General features: G+C 38.1%; 1 protein-coding gene across 1 annotated transcript in view; it reads right to left on the bottom strand.

Moving 5' to 3' along the window:
* Window positions 1-21,675, bottom strand: part of C11H12orf42 (chromosome 11 C12orf42 homolog) — a 159,787-nt gene that overhangs the window by 54,780 nt on the left and 83,332 nt on the right. Inside the window, exon 3 of the mRNA XM_015152612.3 lies at window positions 8,187-8,298. Coding sequence (XP_015008098.1) covers window positions 8,187-8,298 — 112 coding nt within the window. The remainder of the gene's footprint in view (window positions 1-8,186; window positions 8,299-21,675) is intronic.

Below are 21,675 nucleotides of genomic sequence, written 5' to 3' on the forward strand. Positions count from 1 at the left end.
GTCAAAATCAACTTTTAATATGTGCCACCAAAGCCGTGAAATATGAAATCCATATGATTTTAGTGGGCTCTTTGGGGGAATCACTAATGTTCATCAAAGGGCACAAGCTAAATAAGTTAAAGTATATCCATAAAATATATTACTCTGAAGTTGTAAGAAAAATGAATGAGGCTCTGGATTCCATTACAAGTTTATACTCTTGCACCATTTGAGTTTCCAACTGCAAATCTTTAACAGGTATCTGGGGAAAAAAGTGGTGGATAGGAGGCAGGACAAGATTGCAGCTCTCACTGGGACAGACAGAGCAGCATGTGGAGACTCATATCATGAACTTTTGCTCCAGAGCTACTGCAGAAATATACCAGGAAAGCCAAAAGAATCCACAGACCCTATGAAGAAAGTGGTTTCCTCCTGCAGGACCCAGGAGACAGCCCAAATACTGTGAGTGCCCAAGTTGTGAAAGTGGGAAAGGGGTATTATCCGTCCCTGAACACACACCCTCACTGGGGAACCTGAAGGTCTAGATCATGGGAAAAAGATTTGACCTTACCTGGAGCTCAGTCAATTTAGAGAGCCGAGTGAAATACAGTGGTAGGGGACGCAGTAGGAAAAGCCCTGTGGGTTCTCCAGGTCCCTGGGAAGCAATTTCTTTCTCCCTGTGTGTGCCTCACAGGGGTCCTTGGGTAGGGCTGCCAGAGGTACTGGGAAAAGACCACAGGGAGAAGGAAACCTCTAGCTGAACTTTGTAGCAATTCCAACCCAACGTGAAATCTCCTGGCTGGAACTCAGGGGAGGGTGGGAATCCAGTAGACTCAACAGGCAGGGAGGTGCAAAAGCCCTAAGTGCTTTCTCAGTTGAGAGGCTGCTAGTCCAGGGAAAGTTCTCAGCCCTGCTCGCCTACTGCCTAGAAACAAACTTGGTACCTACGGTAGGAGTGAGATTAGCCTTTTGTGTTGCATGGGAGCTGGGTGAGGCCTGTGACTGCCAGCTTTCTCCCACTTCCCTGACTACCTGCATGACACAGCAGAGGCAGCCATAATCTTCCTGGGAATATAACTCCATTGACCTGGGAATCACACCCCCATCCCCCACAACAACTGCAGAAAGACTCACCCAAGGAGAGTCTGAGTTCAGACACACCTAACCCTTCCCCCACCTGATTGTCCTTCCTTACCCACCCTGGTAGTTGAAGACAAAAGGCATTTTCTCCTGGGAGTTCTAGAGCCCCATCCACTGCCTGATCCTCCCTATACTACCACAGCTGATGCCCTCTTGAAAGTGCTACCTCCTGGCAGGAAGCCAACCAGCACAAAAACAGTGCATTAAACAACCAAAGTTAAGGACTCTCACAGAGTCCATTTCCCCCCCTGCCACCTCCGCTGGAGCAGGTGCTGGTATCCACAGCTAAGAGATCTGCAAAAGGGTCACATCACAGGACTCTGCAGACAACCCTCAGTACCAGCCTGGAGCCTGGTAGCCCTGCTGTGTGGCTAGATCCAGAAGAGAAATAACAATCACTACAGTTCAGCTCTCTGGAAGTCACATTCCCAGGAAAAGGGGGAGAGTACTAGATAAAGGGAACACTCCATGGAACAAAATAATCTGAACAGCAGCCTTGAACCCCAGATATTCCCTCTGACATAGCCTACCCAAATGAGAAGGAAACGGAAGAACAATTCTGGTAATACGACAAAACGAGGTTCTTTACCACCCCCCAAAAAAAATCACACTAGCTCACCAGCAATGGACTCAAACCAAAAAAACAAATCCCTGATTTACCTGAAAAATAATTCAGAAGGCCAATTAAGGAGCACCAGAGAAAGGTGAAGTCCAATGTAAAGAAATCAAAAAAAATGACACAAGAAATGAAGGGAGAAATCTTCAGTGAAATAGATAGCATAAGAAAAAAAAATTCACAACTTCAGGAAATAAAGGACACACTTAGAGAAATGCAAAATCTTCTGGAAAGTCTCAGCAATAGAATCAAAAAAGCAGAAGCGAGAACTTCAGAGCTTGAAGACAAGGTTTTCAAATTAACCCAATCCAACAAAGACAAAGAAAAAAGAATTTAAAAAAATAAACAACACCTCCAAGAAGTTTGTTATTATGTTAAATGACCAAACCTAAGAATAATTGGTGTTCCTGAGGAAGAACAGAAATCTAAAAGTTTGGAAAACATATCTGGGGGAATAACTGAGGGAACCTTCCCTGGCCTTGCTAGAGACCTAGACATCAAATACAAGAAACTCAAAGAACACCTGGGAAATTCATTGCAGAAAGATCATCATCTAGGCACATTGTCATTAGGTTACCTAAAGTCAAGACGAAGGAAAGAATCTTAAGAGCTGTGAGGCAAAAGCACCAGGTACCCTATGAAGGAAAACCTATTAGATTAACAGCAGATTTATTAGCAGAAACCCAACAAGCCAGAAGGGATTGGGGCCCTATCTTCAGCCTCCCTAAACAAAACAATTATCAGCCAAGAATTTTGGATCCAGTGAAACTAAGTTCCATAAATAAAGGAAAGATACACTCTTTTTCAGACAAACAAATGCTGAGGCAATTTGCCACTAACAAGCCAGCACTACAAGAACTGCTAAAAGGAGCTCTAAATCTTGAAAGAAATCCTGGAAACATCAAAACAGGACCTCTTTAAAGCATACATCTCATAGGAACTATAAACAAAAATACAATTTAAAAAGACCAAGGTATACAGGCAATGAATAGCACGATGAATGGATTAGTATCTCACATCTCAATACTGACATCGAAAGTAAATCGCATAAATGCTCCGCTTAAAAGGTACAGAATTGCAGATTGGATAAGAATTCACCAATCAAGTATCTGTTGCCTTCAAGGAACTCCCCTGACACATAGGACTCATGTACACTTAAGGTAAAGGGGTGGAAAAAGATATTCCATACAAATGGACACTAAAAGCAAACAGGAATAGTTATTGTTATATCAGACAAAATAAACTGTAAAGCAACAACACTTAAAAAAGACAAAGAGGGACTTTATGTAATAATAAAAGGCCTTGTCTAACAGGAAAATATCACAGTCCTAAATATATATGCACCTGACACTGGAGCTCCCAAATTTATAAAACAGTTACTACTAGATCTAAGAAATCAGATAGAAAGCAACAAAATCATAGTACAGGACTTCAATACTCCTCTGACAGCACTAAACAGGCCATCATGACAGAAAGTCAACAAAGAAACAATGGATTTAAACTATACCCTAGAATGAATGGACTTAACAGATATTTACAGAACATTCTACCCAAAAACTGCAGAATATACATTCCACTCATCAGTGCATGGAACTCTCTCCAAGATAGACCATGTGATAGGCCACAAAACAAGCCTCAATACGTTTAAGAAAGCTGACATTATATCAAGTACTCTCTCAGACCACAGTGGAATAAAACTGGAAATTAACTTCAAAAAGAACCTTCAAAGCCATGCAAATACATGGAAATTAAATAATCTCCTCCTGAACGATCATTGGGTCAACAATGAAATCAATGGAAATTTTAAAATTCTTTGAACTAAACAATAATAGTAACACAACCTATAAAAATCTCTGGATACAGCAAATGTGATGCTAGCAGGAAAGTTCATACTCTTACATACCTATATCAAAAAGTCTGAAAGAGCACAAATAGACAATCTAAGGTCACACCTCAAGGAACTAGAGAAAAAAGACCAAACCAAACCCAAACCCAAACCCGGCAGAAAAAAAGGAAATAAAAATCAGAACAGAACCAAATGAAATTGAAACAAAAAAGAAATACAAAAATAAATGAATAAAAATCTGGTTCTTGGAAAAGATAAATAAAATTAATAGACCATTAGCAAGATTAACCAAGAAGAGAGAAGATCCAAATAAGCTCAACTGGAAAAAAAAAAAATGAGAGACATTACAATCAACACCACAGAAATATAAAACATCATTCAAGGCTAGCATGAACACCTTTACCTACATAAACTGGAAAACCTAAAGGAGATGGATAAATTCCTGGAAATACACAACCCTCCTAACTTAAATTAGGAAGAATTAGAAACCCTGAACAGAACAGTAACAAGCAGTGAGAATGAAATTATATTTTAAAAATCACCAGCCAAAAAATGTCCAGAACCAGGCAGATTCACAGCTGAATCCTAGCAGACATTCAAAGAGTTGGTACCAATCCTATTGACACTATTCCACAAGATACAGAAAGAGGGAATCCTCCCTAAATGATTCTAGGAAGCCAGTAGCACCCTAATATGAAAACAAGGGAAGGGCATAACAAAAAAACAATACAGACCAATATCCCTGATGAACACAGATGCAAAAATCCTTAACAAAATGTTAGCTAACCAGATCCAACAGCATACCAAAAAGATAATCCACCATGATCAAATGGGTTGCATACCAGGGATGCAGGAATGGTTTAAGATATGCAAGTCAATAAATACGATACACCACATAAACAGAATTAAAAACAAAAATCACGTGATAAACACAATAGATGCAGAAAAAGCATTTGACAAAATCCAATATCCTTTATGATTAAAACCCTCAGCAAAATTGGCATACAAGCAACATACCTCAATGCAATAAAAGCCACCTATGACAAACCCACAGCCAACATACTACAGAACGAGAAAAAGTTAAAAGTATTCCCTCTGAGAACTGGAACAAGACAAGGATGCCCACTCGCAACACTTCTATTCAACATAGTACTGGAAGTCCTAGCCAGAGCAATCAGACAAGAGAAATAAATCAAGCGCATCCAAATCAGTAAAAAGGAAGTCAAACCTGTTGCTGTTTGCTGATGATACGATTGTATACTTACAAAACCCTAAAGACTCCTTTAGAAAGCTCCTAGAACTGATAAACGAATTCAACAAAGTTTCAGGATACAAAATTAATGTACACAAATTAGTAGCTCTGCTAAACACCAACAGTGATCACGCTAAGAATCAAATAAAAAACTCAACCCCTTTTACAGTAGCTGTAAAAACAAAATAAAATAAAATAAAATATTTAGGAATACCTAACCAAGGAGGCAAAAGACCTCTACAAGGAAAACTACAAAATACTGCTGAAAGAAATTGCAGTTCACACAAACAAATGGAAACACATCCCATGTTCATGGATGGGTAGAATCAATGCTGTGAAAATGACCATACTGCCAAAAGCAATCTACAAATTCAATGCAATTCCCATCAAAATACCACCATCATTCTTCACAGAACTAGAAAAATCATACAAAACCAAAAAAGAGCCTGCATAGATAAAGCAAGACTAAGCAAAAAGAACCAATCTGGAAGCATTACATTATCCAATTTCAAACTATATCATAAAGCCATAATCACCAAAACAGCATGGTACTAGTATAAAAATAGGCACATAAACCAATGGAACAGAATAGAAAACCCAGAGATAAACCTAAATACTTACAGCCAACTGATCTTTGACAAAGCAAACAAAAACATAAAGTGAGGAAAGGACATCCTATTCAACAAAAGGTTCTGGGATCACTGGCAAGCCACATGTAGAAGAATGAAACTGGATCCTCATTTCTCACATTATACAAAATTCTACTCAAGATGGATAAAGGACTTAAATCTAAGACCCAAAACTATAAAAATTCTAGAAGATCATTGGAAAAACCCTTCCAGATATTGGCTTAGGCAAGGATTTCATGACCAAGAACCCAAAAGCAAATGCAATAAAAACAAAGATAAATAGGTGGGACTTAATTAAACTAAAAAGCTTTTGCGTGGCAAAAGGAAAAGTCAGCAGAGTAAACAGACAACCCACAGAGTGGGAGAAAATCTTCACAATCTATACATCTGACAAAGGACTAATATCCAGAATCTAAAACAAACTCAAACAAATTAGCAAGAGAAAAACAATCCCATCAAGAAGTGGGCTAGGGACATGAATAAACAATTCTCAAAAGATATATAAATGGCCAACAAACATGAAAAAAAGCTCAACATCACTAATAATCAGGGAAATTCAAATCAAAACCACAATGTGATACCACCTCACTCCTACAAGAATAGCCATAATCAAAAAATAATAGATGTTGGTATGGATGCAGTGAAAAGAGAACACTTCTACAATGCTGGTGGGAATGTAAACTAGTACAACCACTATGGAAAACAGTGTGGAGATTCTTTAAAAAACTAAAAGTAGAACTACTACTTGATTCAGCAATCCCATTACTGTGTATCTACCCATAGACAAAGAAGTCATTATATGAAAAAGATACTTGGACATCCTTGTTTATATAAGCACAATTCACAGTTGCAAAAATGTGGAACCAACCCAAATATCCATCTATCAATGAGTGAATAAACTGATATATATATGATGGAATACTACTCAGCCACAAAAAGGAATGAATTAATAGCATTCACAGCAACCTGGATGGGATTGGAGACTATTATTCTAAGTGAAGTAACTCAGGAATGGATAACCAAATATCGTATGTTCTCACTCGTAAGTGGGAGCTAAGCTATGAGGATGCTAAGGCATAAGAATGATACAAGGGACTTTGAGGATTCCGGGGAAATTGTAGGAAGTAAGTGAGGGATAAAAGGTTACAAATTGGGTTCAGTGTATAATGTTGTGGTGATGGGTGCACCAAAATCTCACAAATCACTACTAAAGAACTTACTCATGTAAGCAAACACCACCTGTTCCCCAAAAACCTATGAAAATAAAAAATTAAAAGAAAAAAAATAAAAGAAAGAAAGAAAAAAAAAGAAAAGAAAAATGAATGAGAAAGCACTCAATGAACTGATGGGGGAAGAACTCCAAGATATAGTGATAAGTGAAGACTGAGGTGCAGAATACTGCTACTCACCTGTACACTTTCATTTGTCATAAACACACTTATTTGCGTAGAGAAAACAATGAAGGATTCTCAAGAAAACAGTGTAAGTGTTTTCCCATGGGAGAAAGGGGAATGAGGCAGATTGGAGCAGAAGTAGGAAGAAGACTGTCTTCCATATACCTCTTTATATTTTTGGGTTTTGAGCGATGTAAATCTATTATTCCCCCCGCAAAAATATTTTCAGTTCTTTTTAAGTAGAATTTGAGTGTGTACCACAATGTGATTCTCAAAAAACTCATTAAAATTACATTACTCCAAGAGTTTGAAACCATTATAAAATCAACAAAACCTTTCAATGGCCCTGATATGAATACATATGCAATGAATTTTGTTAGCATATAAATATAAGAGAATGAATAAATACATTCTAAAACAATGCATTGTTCAAATGAAAATGTAGCAGTCACCTGCTTTATCAGTTGTCCTAAAAACATTTTCTCTTAGGTAGTAAATTGGACAGGTACATTTAAATATATCATTTCAGATCAGTGAAATGGTCCTAAAAATGGAGTTTATGGACAGTCGCAGGGTGTCAAAATCATCTATGGTGACAGTGCTATGGGGAATATAACTAATACAATTATATATCATTTTTGGCTTGACACAAAATTATGTTCTTTTGCTTGCCCTATATCAACTTATTTAGGGAAATCATCCTTTTACTATTCTCTCTCCTTATCTGCCTCTCTCTCTCTCTCTCTCTCTCTCTCTCTCACACACACACACACACACACACACACACACATTTTGTGTAATTTAAGTGCAGCTGTCAATCAAGTGGCCCACCTCCCCTGCCTCAGAAGTAGCAAATGTTGACTGGTGTATTCCATTCTCCCAGCTACCTGGATTCCAGGGGTGAACGTAAGACCAAAGTTTGGCCAATCAGAGCCATTGGATAAGCAGTAGAGACTGTTATAGATGAATGAAACAAGAGGGTTTCTGTACTTTTGAAATTACAAGCTCTAAGAATCAGATATGCCTATAGCTGCCAGGGCATGTTACATGCCAGGGGCATTTTGAAAATGAACCCAACTTAGTGAAGACAACAGGGAAATTAATAAAATGAAATTAATCATGACATTATTGATGAACACTGGATCCAGCCATGCCCTAAGCCAGTCCACCTTTGGATTTATTAACTTCATGAGCCAACGAATTCCCTCTTTTGTTGCCATTTTGAAACACAGTGCAACTGTTCCTCAATAAAATCTTTATGATTATTACCTGTACATATTCCAGTTTCTTTGGAAACTCTGGTCTTTCTTGGGATTATGTCTTAATTTACCTGGAAAATTTAGACAGTGTAGACTACGAAATTTAGGAGATTCAGAGAAATTCTTCATGTGATTAATGAATCTGGAGCAGGTCACTGAAGTTCTTTCGTAACAAGGGATGTTCTGTAAGATAGAGGAGAAAAATACACAAAATAAAATTAGGTTAATGGCTCCAAAATAATTCATGCCACCTAGCACTCTTACTTCCCTAAAGTGAGTGATATTTTTTAAATATTTTTGTTTCTTTATTCTTTAAATGAAACAATCCTGAAAACAATCACAGTTAACTCTAGTTACCTTTACATGCACATTCCTCTTATGTATTCATTAAAGAGGCTAATTAACTTAATTATTTGTTCATTGAAAAAAATCTTATTCAGTTACACTATATGCTAGATATTATTCTAGGTAGTGGGGATACAAGAGGCGAGGTCTCTGCCCTTATGAAATTGACATATTAGGGGAGAGTGACAAAAAATAAACAAATATATCTCCAATAGATTGGATGGTGATTTTTCTGTTGCTAAGATGAAAAACATAAAATAAGAGATACCTTCTCAGACAAGGTGACATGAAAACAAAGATTCACTGGCACAGATGGAGTAGCCATGTGAGGTCTTGGATGAGAGTCATTCCGAGCACTGGGAACAGCCAGTGTATGAAAGAATGGAGAGGCAGGGGATAGGGAAAGGGGTCAGAAGGTAGGGGAAAGGAGGCTCTTAAATCAAGCTTTGTCACCTTGAAATAGCAAAAACAGAAAATAAAGAGGAGAAAGAACTACAAATATCTTGGTTAAATAATATGAAATAAGGTCATAAGTAAGGATCCAATTTGATTTAAATCAAAAACTATTCATTCTAAAACCTAAAACTATAAAAACCCAGAAAGATAACCTAGAGAATACCATTCTGAACATAGAACTTCGCAAAGATTTCATGAGAAAGACACCAAAAGCAATTGCAACAAAAACAAAAATTGACAAATGGGCTCTAATTAAACTAAATAGCTTCTACACAGGAAAAGAAACTATCAACAGAGTAAACAGACAACCTACAGAATAGGAGAAAATATTCGCAAACTATGCTTCCAACAAAGGTCTAATACCCAGAATCTATGAGGAACTGAAACAAATTTACAAGCAAAAAACAAACAACTCCATTAAAAAGTGGACAAAGGACCTGAACAGAAACTTTTCAAAATAAGACATACATGTGGCCGACAAGCACATGAAAAAATGCTCAACATCACTAATCGTTAGAGAAATGCAAATCAAAACTACAATGAAGTACCATCTCACACCAGTTAGAACAGCTATTACTAAAAAGTCAAAGAATAACAGATGCGAGATTGCAGAGAAAAGGGAACACTTATATACTGCTGGTGGGAGTGTAATTTAGTTCAGTCATTGTGGAAAGCAGTATGGCAATTTCTCAAAGAACTTAAAACGAATTATCATTTGATTCAGCAATCATATTATTGGATATATATACTCAAAAGAATATAAATCATTCTAACATAAAGACACATGCACATGTGTCTTCATTGCAGCACTATTCACAATAGCAAAGACATGGAATCAACCCAAATGCCTATCAATGCTGGACTGGATAAAGAAAATGTGATACATATACACCATGGAATACTGTGCAGCCATAAAAAAGAATGAGATCATGTTTTTTGCACCAATATGGATGAAGCTGGAGGCCATTATCTGAAGCAAACTAACACAGGAACAGAAGCCCAAATACCATATCTTCTCACTTATAAGTGGAAACTAAACAACAAAAAACATGGATACTAGAAGGGAAATAAGAGGCACTAGGGCCTACTTGAGGGTGGAGTGGGGGAGGAGGGAAAGAATCAGAAAAAATACCTGACGGGATACTATGCTTATTACCTGGTAAGGAAGTTATCTGTACACCAAACCCCTGTGGGTGTACACAGTTCACCATATAATAAACCTGCACATGTACTCCTGAACTAAAATAAAAGTTAAAAAATAATAATATAGATAAATAAAAACTAGTCATTAAACATGTAATCAGAACCAACTTCCCATTGGTTTGATGTGTAATTTGTATTGTTTGGATATGATTAGATATTATCGATTCAGGTGATTTGGATATTGTATAAATTTGGATATTGGATATTAACGTATGGCTAGTACTGTTTGGATATTGTGAATATTATGCGTTCAGGATAGCATTAATTTACTGAGTCTGTACAAGGTCAACTCATCCCTGCATGAGCAATAGTATCTTACTGAAAGGGTAAGGTTTTCATCTTGTCACTTCACACGGCCTATCAGTCACCCAACTCTACCCACTCCCTGAGGAAAAGGTTTGTGTCTCAAGCCAGAAACTGTAAGCTAAGTGAGAGGGTCCTAGGAAGGCACTGGAGTGGGAACTCTCTCTTTTCCATAACTGTGGATCAAGGAGGCAGAGATGGAAGCTTAAGAAGATACACACCTCTTAAATGGCAGGAGGCAGCTGGGACTTGAGAGACCCAGTCCAGTTGTACCAGTCATGGAGCATGGGAGATTAACTAAGGAAGGGTCAGAAACCTATACTTTATAAGACTTTTTTGCTGCTAGCATTTTCTTTCTTTATATTTGCTTGATATTGAGTAGAGTCTTCTTTAAAAATCATCACAAATGAGCTAAAATAAGTGAAAGGGAGAGAATTTCTACCATTTTAAAGAGAGAAGAGTACCACAGGAACAGCAGTGATTCCAAGAGAGGGCTTGAGAGAAAGTGAAATGAGAGAAAAACTGTTTTCCTGACTTGGTTAGAGCCACCGTCCATCTGGACAGTATGTGGGCATGGGCAATCTTGGAGGTGATAACTCAGAGCATGGGCTGTAGAATCATGTAGGTCCACATCCAAGCCGCATCTCCACACCCCGCTCTCTATACAAGCCGGGGCAACTTACCTTCTCTATTCCTGTTTCCACCTTTACAAAATGGGGCGAATGCTATCCCACAACAACTATTACCCCCATTTTACACATAAAAAACTAAGTAACTTATCAAAGCTATACAAGTACTAAGTATTGAAAGCAAGTCTCAAATCCACTCTTTCCTACTCTAACGCCCATGTTTTTAACCCCATTCCATACTGCTTCCCCATTTTAGAATAAGCACAATATAAGTATTCAAAAAGAACCTAGAAGATCACCGTGGCCTCCTCACAGTCAGCAACCTAAGTGTCCAAAACAGAAAGCATCCAAAACAGAAAGTGTCCAACGTAAGTGTCCAAAACAGAAACTAGAAGATCACCCTGGGATCCACTTCCTCCCTTATCCCTCAGATCTATGCACAACCATTTCCTGTCAACCTCACCCTCTCAATGTCCTCCAGTCCCATTCCCATATCTGCAGTCCTCTGCCACCTATTAGCATCTCCATCCACATCCCTGCTTGCAGTTCACCTCCATTGAATTTTCTTTCTCGCATTATCTTTCTAAAACCCAAGTTTAAATATGGCACTGGCCTTCTTAATAGTGTTCATTGATTTCCCACCATTTAAACAGTGGTTCTCAAACTGTACCATGCATAAAAATCACCTGGTGAAGATGTTAAAATGCAAATTTTGATTCACATATGTCTAAGGGGATAAGCCCAGGCATGTGCACTCTTAGCAGTCATCCTGGGTGACAGATACAAGTGATCAACTTCTCGTTTCTCCAAGTGTGGCTCAGGACCCAGCATCACCAACATCACCTAGGAGCTTGTTAGATATGAAGATTCTCTGGCCTCACCCTAAAACCTACTGGATCAGGATCTGAATTTTAACAAATCCCCAGCCCATCACACTCTGACCTAAAGAACAAAATGCAAAACTCTATGGTATAGGAGGTTGGTCATGACCCACCATCTATTTATCTCTTGCCCCCAACCCCATCTCACAGGACTCTCCTCTCTGTGATCCAAGTGTGACAAAGTAGGAAAACTGAGGCACCAAAAAGCTAAGGCAATGAGTCTCAGTTTCTTCATCTTGGTCAGCCCAATGCCCAGCACATAACAGTCCCTGTTATGTGCATCCTGCTGCTTCATTGATATGTTTTGAATTTGACTGAATGGAATTAATGTATGTTTTAAAACAAATGTTGAAATGCAGTATTATATTCAAATTGCACCTTTCATCAGGGTATGATTTACTGAAATGAAAAGGAATGAATGCAGACAAAGGCACTCCATATCATGGACCTGATGCATTTTACTCCTTAAAACACCTTACATTTCTTCGTTGAGCAGGGGAGACAGGTACTGATTCCTCTCTGTGAAGATACTGTGGCTTTTAGTTGATTCACTGCCTGAAGTCAAACCCATGCTCTATATATGAAAGCACAACCCCACCTTCTTTTTTAAGATGAGCAAACTTTCACCACAAAGATACAAGAACAGTAAATATTGATCTTCTGGACGGATGGCGCACCTCACGCCACAGGCCACTCAAGCATCTGCTCATTACCACCAGCCCTCCCCTTTGTTGGGAAATAATGCCAAGTGGCCTCATGTGCTATCGGCTGTAGATTGCAAATATTTAAAAGAAATAAATTTCTCTGAATGAAAAGCACCTTTCTTTGTTATCTAGCCCCCTCTCCTCCCAAGTCATGTTGATTTTGGGGTTGTGCACACTCCCAGCACCTGTACTTTTCAATTGTTTGCCTGCCAAGAACAGTGTGGTTTTCTTGCTTGGTTTTAGAAGCCATTCTAAGTACAGTAGCCAATGAAGGCATATTTTCTTTCTCTCTTGGCACTATGTAAAGGAAGTTTCAACTTTAGGACACCTAGCAGCAACTGTAATTAGAGGACAAGGAAAGAAATTGGAGTTTCTCCATCTCAGTATTTGTCCCACATGATCATGAAAAATGTACCACCCCTGCAGACCAAAACCAAAAGTGTAGGTTTCTTCAACAGTCTTATTATTTGTCAGAAAGTTTTCTAAATTGGTTTTGCTGAAATCCAGAATCATTCTTTAGTGGAAAAGTAAGATCTGGACAATAAGACAAGAATGGAATTTCCGCAAGTGGAAAATCAATTTGTGATTGAGAATAGCCACTAGGTATACAAATCCAAGTGTCTGAATATATAAATGTTGGATCAAACTATTATTTCCTCTACATGGAGCATTATCAATTTGATGTGGTATCATCATGCCCTGTGTGTTTTTAATCATGGTTCTTAATCTATTACCACTGAGGCATATGCAATGCAGTGTTAACGAGAAATAACCTACTGCCAAGTATTATGATCTGATCAATGCTGATGGGTCTGGAGACAAATGATCTGTGTGTAAACTTTTAGTCACTCTCTTACACTAAGCTGAATTCTAATTCAAAGGGAACACTGCAACCTCTATTACTGCCACCACTTTTGTTACTTTTCATTTTGTTACATATTTTATTCTACTTTCATGAACGAGTATTTGGGGATTTACTCTTCCCCAGTTCTTGATCCATATAGTCTGGACAAAGCAAATGCCCAGATCTGAGCACATCACATTCCACTGGCTGCATGAATTGGAATTCAGAACCAGCGAGGTTTAATGGGATATTTTGAGATTTCCAGATTGAGGTTTGATTGTGAGAGATGGTAGCGTCTGTGGCTGCTGCAGCTATTTCAACAGCATAAGGCAAGTGTCTCTTGGCTTTGAATTACTTCTCTGGTAAGCTAGCTTGAGCTGGATAAGCTATACTTTCTTGGCCATTCTGCCTGGTGTCAAGAGATCTGTATTTGTGAGATGACGGTTCAAAATGTAGTCTATGTTTACGGAAGTTTATTTCACTCTAGGTCAGGGGTGTCCAATCTTGGGCCACACATAAAATACACCAACACAAACAATAGGCGATGAGAAAACACACACACACACACACACACAAAATCTCATAATGTTTTAAGAAAATTTATGAATTTGTGTGGAGCCGTATTCAAAGCTGTCTGGGGCTGCATGTGGTCCACGCTACGTCCTGGGCCACGTGTGGCTTGCTCCTGGTTGCTCTTGTTCAACCTAGAGCAAGCAGGTTAGACACGCTTGCTCTAGATAAAACTGACCAGTTCTGATGAAGATGATTCTGATAAGGACAATGCTCACTTTGTCTTAGTTGGCATCAATCTCCAAACACACATTTAAGCCAAAATATTCTAGGTAATTTACGTATTCCAAAAATGAAAGAGATGATATTTGCTACAACATACAACCCTTATAACTAAAATGAAGTATTTTGTTATTGCCAATGTAAGTAGTAAGCCATGGAGTAATAAGCTGAAGTGACTCTCTCTCTATTTGCACTGGATTAGCAAGATCTCCATGGAATTGCTTTAAATTATATATAAATCATAAAGCCACTTTCAGTTTCTTGTAAGACTTGAAAATTATAGGAAATGTCAGAAGAAACATAAAAATGACCTTTTATAAATTTAAATTTAAATTCAGAGTTATCCAAAACTGATTTGAAGGAAAATTTAAATCTTTTTAGAAAAATTATTCGGTAAGAATCATCAGCTCTAGATGTACTAATTTACATTTCAGAATAATTTATCAGAAATGCATCCCAGTGTTGTTGGAGTCTGTAAAATACTCAGCAGTTTTAGGGTCAGCTGTATCAGGAAAAATATTCTTCTCAAAGTAAAAATCATCAAAAATGATTTGCAATCTTAAAGATGAAATTGCTGAAAGTATAACATATAATGACCTAGTAAAGGAATGTGTAGAAAGCAAGCCCCGAAACACAGCTTATGATCAATTATCACATAGCAACATATTATTATTTATTGCATCATAAAAAATTATAACACCAAAATGTTAATTTGTTCATGTTGTAGGTTCAGATTGTCATTCATGTATTGCTATTACCCCTATTACATTTTATAATTAATAACATAGTTATAAAGAAAAATGTTTTATATTTTAGTATTATTAACCACCCTTTCTCCTGCTTTCATTTCACACTGGGCTCCACAAATTGTGTAGCTTGCCCTGACTGTATCTATACAATTTTTCAGGCTAAGCCTTACATTCTCATAGTCAAATGGACAAGGTCAAAGGCTGTCAGAAAGATGACAGAATTCTATATTTCTCATTCATGACATTTGGAGGTGGCCCTTCTCCTATCCTGCAAGATCACTTCGTACCAAAGCTTAAAATATGAGACCGATATCTTACCACTTTGAAAGAAAATAATATCTACCATCTACTGAGTGTATTCAGTTGGCCATATATTGCCTCAAGTTAGACAGAAGATTGTTTATACAAGTGCACATGTATTTTTGAAAATTCCATCTTACACACATATGTTTAGTGCAGCACTATTTACAATAGCAAAGACTTGGAACCAACCAAAATACCCATCAATGATAGACTGGATAAAGAAAATGTGGCAGATATAGACCATGGAATAATATGCAGCCATTAAAAATAACGAGTTCATGTCCTTTGCAGGGACATGGATGAAGCTGGAAGCCATTGTTCTCAGCAAACTAACACAGGAACAGAAAACCAAACACCACATGTTCTCACTCATAAGAGTGGGAGTTGAACAATGAAAACACATGAACACAGGGCGGGGAACATCACACACCAGGACCTGTCGGGGGGTTGGAGGCAATGGGAGAGAAAGCATTAGGACAAATACCTAATGCACGCGGGGCTTAAAACCTAGATGATGGGTTGACAGGTGCAGCAAACCGACATGGCACATGTATACCTATGTAACAAACCTGCACATTCTGTACATGCATCCCAGAACTTAAAATAATACTTAAAAGGAGAAAATTTCTCTGTCTTTTAGCATCAAAAGCTGATGTAGTCTGATACCATTATGTTCCTTTGTTTGTGATCTATCTGGGAGATATTTGTTTTATTTGTATTCTTTGTTCTTACATCTCTGAAAACTTTTATGATCTCTTTGTGACTATTGAAATAATGTTATAACAAAGTGTCTTAGTGTGGGTTTTCTTTCATTATACTGGGCACTCGAGTAAGCCATAACAATCTGGAAATTCCTCTCTTGCAATTCTATAAATATTTTTTCTTTTTTAGAAATAATTTTCTCCCCTGTGTTCTCATTCTCTCTCGCTCTCGCTCTCTCCCCTCTTTCACTCTGTCTTCCATTTTTAAAGCTTTTCCTTTCTACTTTCTAAGGGCTTCCTTTAACTTATCTTTTCACTCTTATGCTGCTCTTTTTAAAAATCTTGGTTTTCACACATATAATTCCTGTCTATTTCTTCTTGTTGTTGTCACTTTTTAAAATATGGCATCCTATTCTTGTTTAATGGATGTTCTCTCTTCCCTTATTCCTGAGTGTTTTGATCTTAGGGTCTGGGTTTGCCTTAGTAGTGTTAGATTTGTGTTCATATTGTTTGGTTCCCTGGGTTGTTTCAGTGTCGTCTGAGCTTCTCTCTTCTGCTTGTTTTCATTTATCTCATGTTAAAAGCCTTCCTCAAGGATCCTTGAGAGCCTTGACTGCCATTCATATATAACAGAAAGGCACTAAAAAGCTGACTGCAGCTCTGGATTCACTCAGGTAGCGCTTATGACCAGTGGGCTTCCCTGAAGCATGATGGGGTAGCCAGCCTACCTTCCCAATGACAGGTCCCTCACCATCATAATGGGAAAGGCTTTCCCCTGGTATTTCCTCCAAGCACCAGCCCAAGAATGTATTTACCAGACCGGTAGCATTCTGGGAAGCGAGCAGGAAGCATTCTGGGAAGAGAGCAGGAGGAAACGGCCTGGGTGTTCCACAGGCCACTATCTAAAACTTCAAGAAACCCCTACTCGAAGCCCCCACCTCATCCCTGAGTTAGGAGTCCTTCTAGCCTAATTTTGCCAGAGAATAAATCTTTGTACCAACTCTGCAGGGTGAGCCAAGAGGAAATAGAACTCTGCATCCAGCCCTTCACCAGGCCCCTGTTCTAAGTCCTGCGTGATATAAAACTTCAAGAAATCCCTACTTGGAGCCCCCACCTCATCCATGAGTTGGGAGTCCTTCTAGCCTTATTTTGCCAGATAATAAATATTTGTCCCAACTCTGCAGGGTGAGCCAAGAGGAAATAGAACTCTGCATCCGGTCCCTTACCAGGCCCCTGTTCCAAGCCCTGTGTGCACTCCCTGATTTAGAAGATATGGAGAACCTTCAGGATCCAGGTTTTTCTGGGGGGTAGCATGAATTGACTCACTTCTCCTCATCAGGCCCTTGTGTAGACTGAAGTTGGGAGTCACTTCATTCTGTTAACTCAGTTATCACTTTTTAACCAACTTTACAGCTTTCCAAAAATTGTTGAAATTCCTCACCTAGTATAGTCTTCTCTCTTTGTCTTTGTCTTTGTGTGTGAATGCATTTTGTTTTAAAGCAGAGTGTTTCAATCTTTCAAAATCATGTGACATTAAAAATGGATAATAGTTGTAGGGAATGCTGGGGCAAATGGAAGAAGCTACTCAAAGCCAGGGGGAACTAGCCTGAGCTGACCTGGCTACTCCAGCTCCTACATGACCACCAAAAGGGCTCAATAAATTTATATTTCTGCCCACATGCAGCCTATTTGCAGCATACCATTTAGAGGCTCTGTTTCACCACAAATTTTACAGAGTTTAGGGAAAGGGATATGAATAAGTGTGGCCAGTCTACCATGTTTGACCAGATACCCTCATTGCTCACTCGTCTACACTGTCTAGGTTTGGATGATTTTTTTTTTCCTGTGGCTATCCATCTTGTGGTCCTGGAGTATCCAACCAGCTTCCTCAAAAGGCATCCTCCCAATTCTTTTTACCAGGATAACCATAGGCACTAACTTGTCTCTATGATTATTCTCCCTGAAAGTAGTAACTGCCATGCTTCTTACCTCACTATCCCCATCCAAGACAAATCCTGGACCCCATGAAGAATCACTTAAGTTGCAGGTACCTGGACCTCAGACACATTCATCCTGGTCTCTAGTCACTGGAGAGAGAGGGGATTCTACCTCAGCCAATAAAACAGAATTGTGATAAAGACAAAGGGAATAATCTAAAAGTAGTTAACACACAGCTTGTTGGAGCATTATAACATATGCTCTAGATTATGGGATTTGGAATTCATACCTCAGTTGGAATCCTGCCTCTACCATCTACTGGCTATGTGATCCCAGGAAAATTACTTCACCTCCCTAAGCTTCAATAGCTTGATCTGGAAAACGAGATTTAAGAGTAACAATTGTTGCTGTGAATGTTTAAGTGGAAAAGCAACCACAGAAGTGGAAAGCAAATGAATGGAAAGAAATTATCAATGAAAATTGAAAGGGAAAAGATAATGTTTGCAGATGAAGAAAAGATACGGTGTTAAAAAAATTAAACAGTGAATAAAAAAGGTCAAGGCTACAGTTTACACACACACACACATAGACACTTAGGTCCCTACCATCCACAGAGAAGAAGGAGATACATAGATATAAATACACACAAAAATCACAATTCTCAATATCATCTGAGGTTTTATATGTGATCATGGTTCCAGAAATTAGCTTTGTGAAGTTGTCTTCCAGGGGAAGCACAAAATTACTATCTCCACTTAGTTATTAATTATCCACCCAAATGGGATCAGGCATCCTCACCTATTGTTAGCTTTCTTTTTACAAGACCATAAATAAAAATACAACTGATGTCCCATCTCATTATCTGCCTCCCTAAGACACAAGCCCACACATTATTTTATGCTGCAAAAAGAGCTCAGTGTGAATATTTGAGAATGATACATTGAAGATGCATATGGATACAAGGCCAGACCATTACACGCTTCTAACTATGTGCCCTAAGGTGTCAAAGGAAAAAAAAATACTAACTTGGGAGAAAATATAAAATTGATCAACATCTCCTTGACAGCTATTGATAGACATATTACTAGACCTAAAGATGTTCCTTCTCAAGAAAACATAAATTCAAGTTCCTTCCAGGTTCTCTGTAGTGATGGAGTTTGGATCATGCTTGGACAAAGGAATCATAATTCAATTATCCAATGATTTATTACAATACACTTTGCCCACACTGGATATTTGGATGTGTAAACATCAGAGTATTACCCTCCCTTCCATCCCAGGCTTCGCATTTCAGATTTCATTAGCCAATAAAGCCAGGTTTATTTATAATAAAGTTAAGCCCTTCAAACCACTGACCATGGAAACCAGATTTTGAAATAATTCAGATTTGTGTTTCTGTTCTTTCTAATTAAGGGTAATATCGGGAAGCACAGACAGTGGGTAGCATTGTTCGAGCACCATGGATTTAAGCAAGAAAATCTGATTATCAGCTCATGTCAGAAGCCAAGCGATAATGCAGCTTAGCATTCGTTTGGGCTTTTTCTTTGGCCAAAAGATAATTACCGTTAGTGAGGCCTTACGTAAGTGTATCTAATATCTAAGACCCTAAAATTTATGAATAGCAAAAGCACACAATAGGCAAAGAAGAATTACTGTATTTATTATTTCTATGGCTTGTTCCACCATGATAATTTCATTATCTAGCAAAGTTGAACCTCTAAAATCAAAGTATAATTTCTTAAAGGACAAGAAGTTAAATATGCTGGCAAGGTTTTTGGCCTGATTTCCTTCAGCGAAAGTTATTTCTAACAAATAAGAAGTAAATCAGCCAGAATTTTCATAGAAAATTTACTAAAGGGGACTCAAAGTTACCTATTGAGGTCATTGCATAAACAGATGTCAAGCTTCTGTAGTGAGATTTTTTTTTTTTTTTGTAAACTGTTATTTCTTAATCTTATGCTGCAGGAAAAATCTGAAATATGAAAAGCACTTCTTGGCCAAAGCAGGATGGTGTCAGAATGCTCATTGCTGAATACAAGTAATGTCAGTATGTATCACAAAGAATAAATGCTGGAAACCCAGAGTGGGGGAATTATTTAAACAAGGAGTTAGAACTTTGTTATATAAAACCAAATCTAATTATGAGGATGAATAAAATCAAGTTGTAAAATTTGCAAGGTAAGTTGGCTGAGATTCTCCAAACCATAAAGAAGTAAATGCTTTTGAAAGAGAAAAAATAGCATTATTGTCCTTAAGTATATTTTTTTATTTAAAAGTACATTTTATTTTCTTGCTTATTATATACTAACAGCAACTAACATGTTATTGAGTACCTGCTACAGTCCAGGCATTGTTCTAAACACTTTAGACAATTTTAACTCATCAAATCCTCACAATAACCTTAAGCAATCGGTACTTTATTATCCCCAGCCTACAGATGTGGAAAACAAGTGACAGAGAGGTTAAATAACTTGTCTATCTGGCTCCCATCACTCCAAATTGTATATATAGGGTACCTGATTTTATTCATCCTCGTAATTTGAGTTCGTTCTATCTCCCAAACTTCTTACCTCTAATACAAATAATGTTTCCCCTCTGGGTTCTCAGAAAACTTATTCTGTGTGATATTTCTCAATCTGCTTGTATTACAGCAATATTCATTCTGACATCATCCTGAAGCAAAAGGAAATGTATTAGGACTCATCAGAGTAGTTACACTGCTGGTTCAGGCACTAACAACTCCCCAGCCTTCAGCAAATCACTAAACTGAACACCAGTCAAACAGGAACAATGTTCCCTTCCCTGCCTACTTCTCATGGTTCTTGAGACAGTATGGAGAGTCCAAAAGATCTCTGAGAAGTATGGAATGCTCTGTAGAGCTGAGCACATTGACAGGACAATGCAATTGCCAAAGGATGAAAGCACAGGGTGAAGGCGTCCCAAGCAAAGCTCTCAGAATCGGTAACTAGTACACTTCCCACCCTTCCCTACTCTTCTCTTGAGCTCTTACTTGTAGCCAAGGTTTATTTGAGGGAGGGGAAAGAAAGGGGAAAATATTGTTGATGACGACAACAATAATAATAAATAGGTGTACTCATCAGCACTGAGAAGCAATGTGTGCAGTGAACCAAAGCACAGACGTTGGAGCTAGACTGCCCAGATTGGATCCTGGATCTGGCACTTGGGCAAACTGCTTTATCTTTCTCTGCCTCAGTCTCCTCATCTGTACAGTGAAGACAATAATAGTCTCTACTTGATTGGATAGTTATGACAATTAAATGACAATATTCATAGAGAATTTAGAGTAGCCTGACAGAATCACCACTAAATATATACAATTGAGAGCTGTGAGTAGCAGGTGCCGCCAATCCATTGGTTATTGTACTAGCAAACTAAAAGATGGAATCATGGTTTTTTTTTGTTCTATTTTCTATCCTCATCAAAAATTAGTAATTCTCTTTCTACTTTGGCCAAATGACTAGAACAGAAAATTGTGCTTCATAATTTCTGCGGCTGATTTCATCTACTTCCCATTGCTTTCATAGTTTAGTAACAAAATGTCCACTTCAGTATTGTAGAACCGTGTTAGATTATTAGGACTTTGGAGATTCATGGAGATTATGTTTATAAAGATGCTAAGGCAATAGTCGCAGAGGACTAAAGAGTCAAGTCAGTAGCAGACACAAAGCGGAAAAAAAAGTGGAGCAGATGA

Source organism: Macaca mulatta, chromosome 11 (assembly GCF_049350105.2).
Source record: "Macaca mulatta isolate MMU2019108-1 chromosome 11, T2T-MMU8v2.0, whole genome shotgun sequence".
Classification (NCBI taxonomy): Eukaryota; Metazoa; Chordata; class Mammalia; order Primates; family Cercopithecidae; genus Macaca; species Macaca mulatta.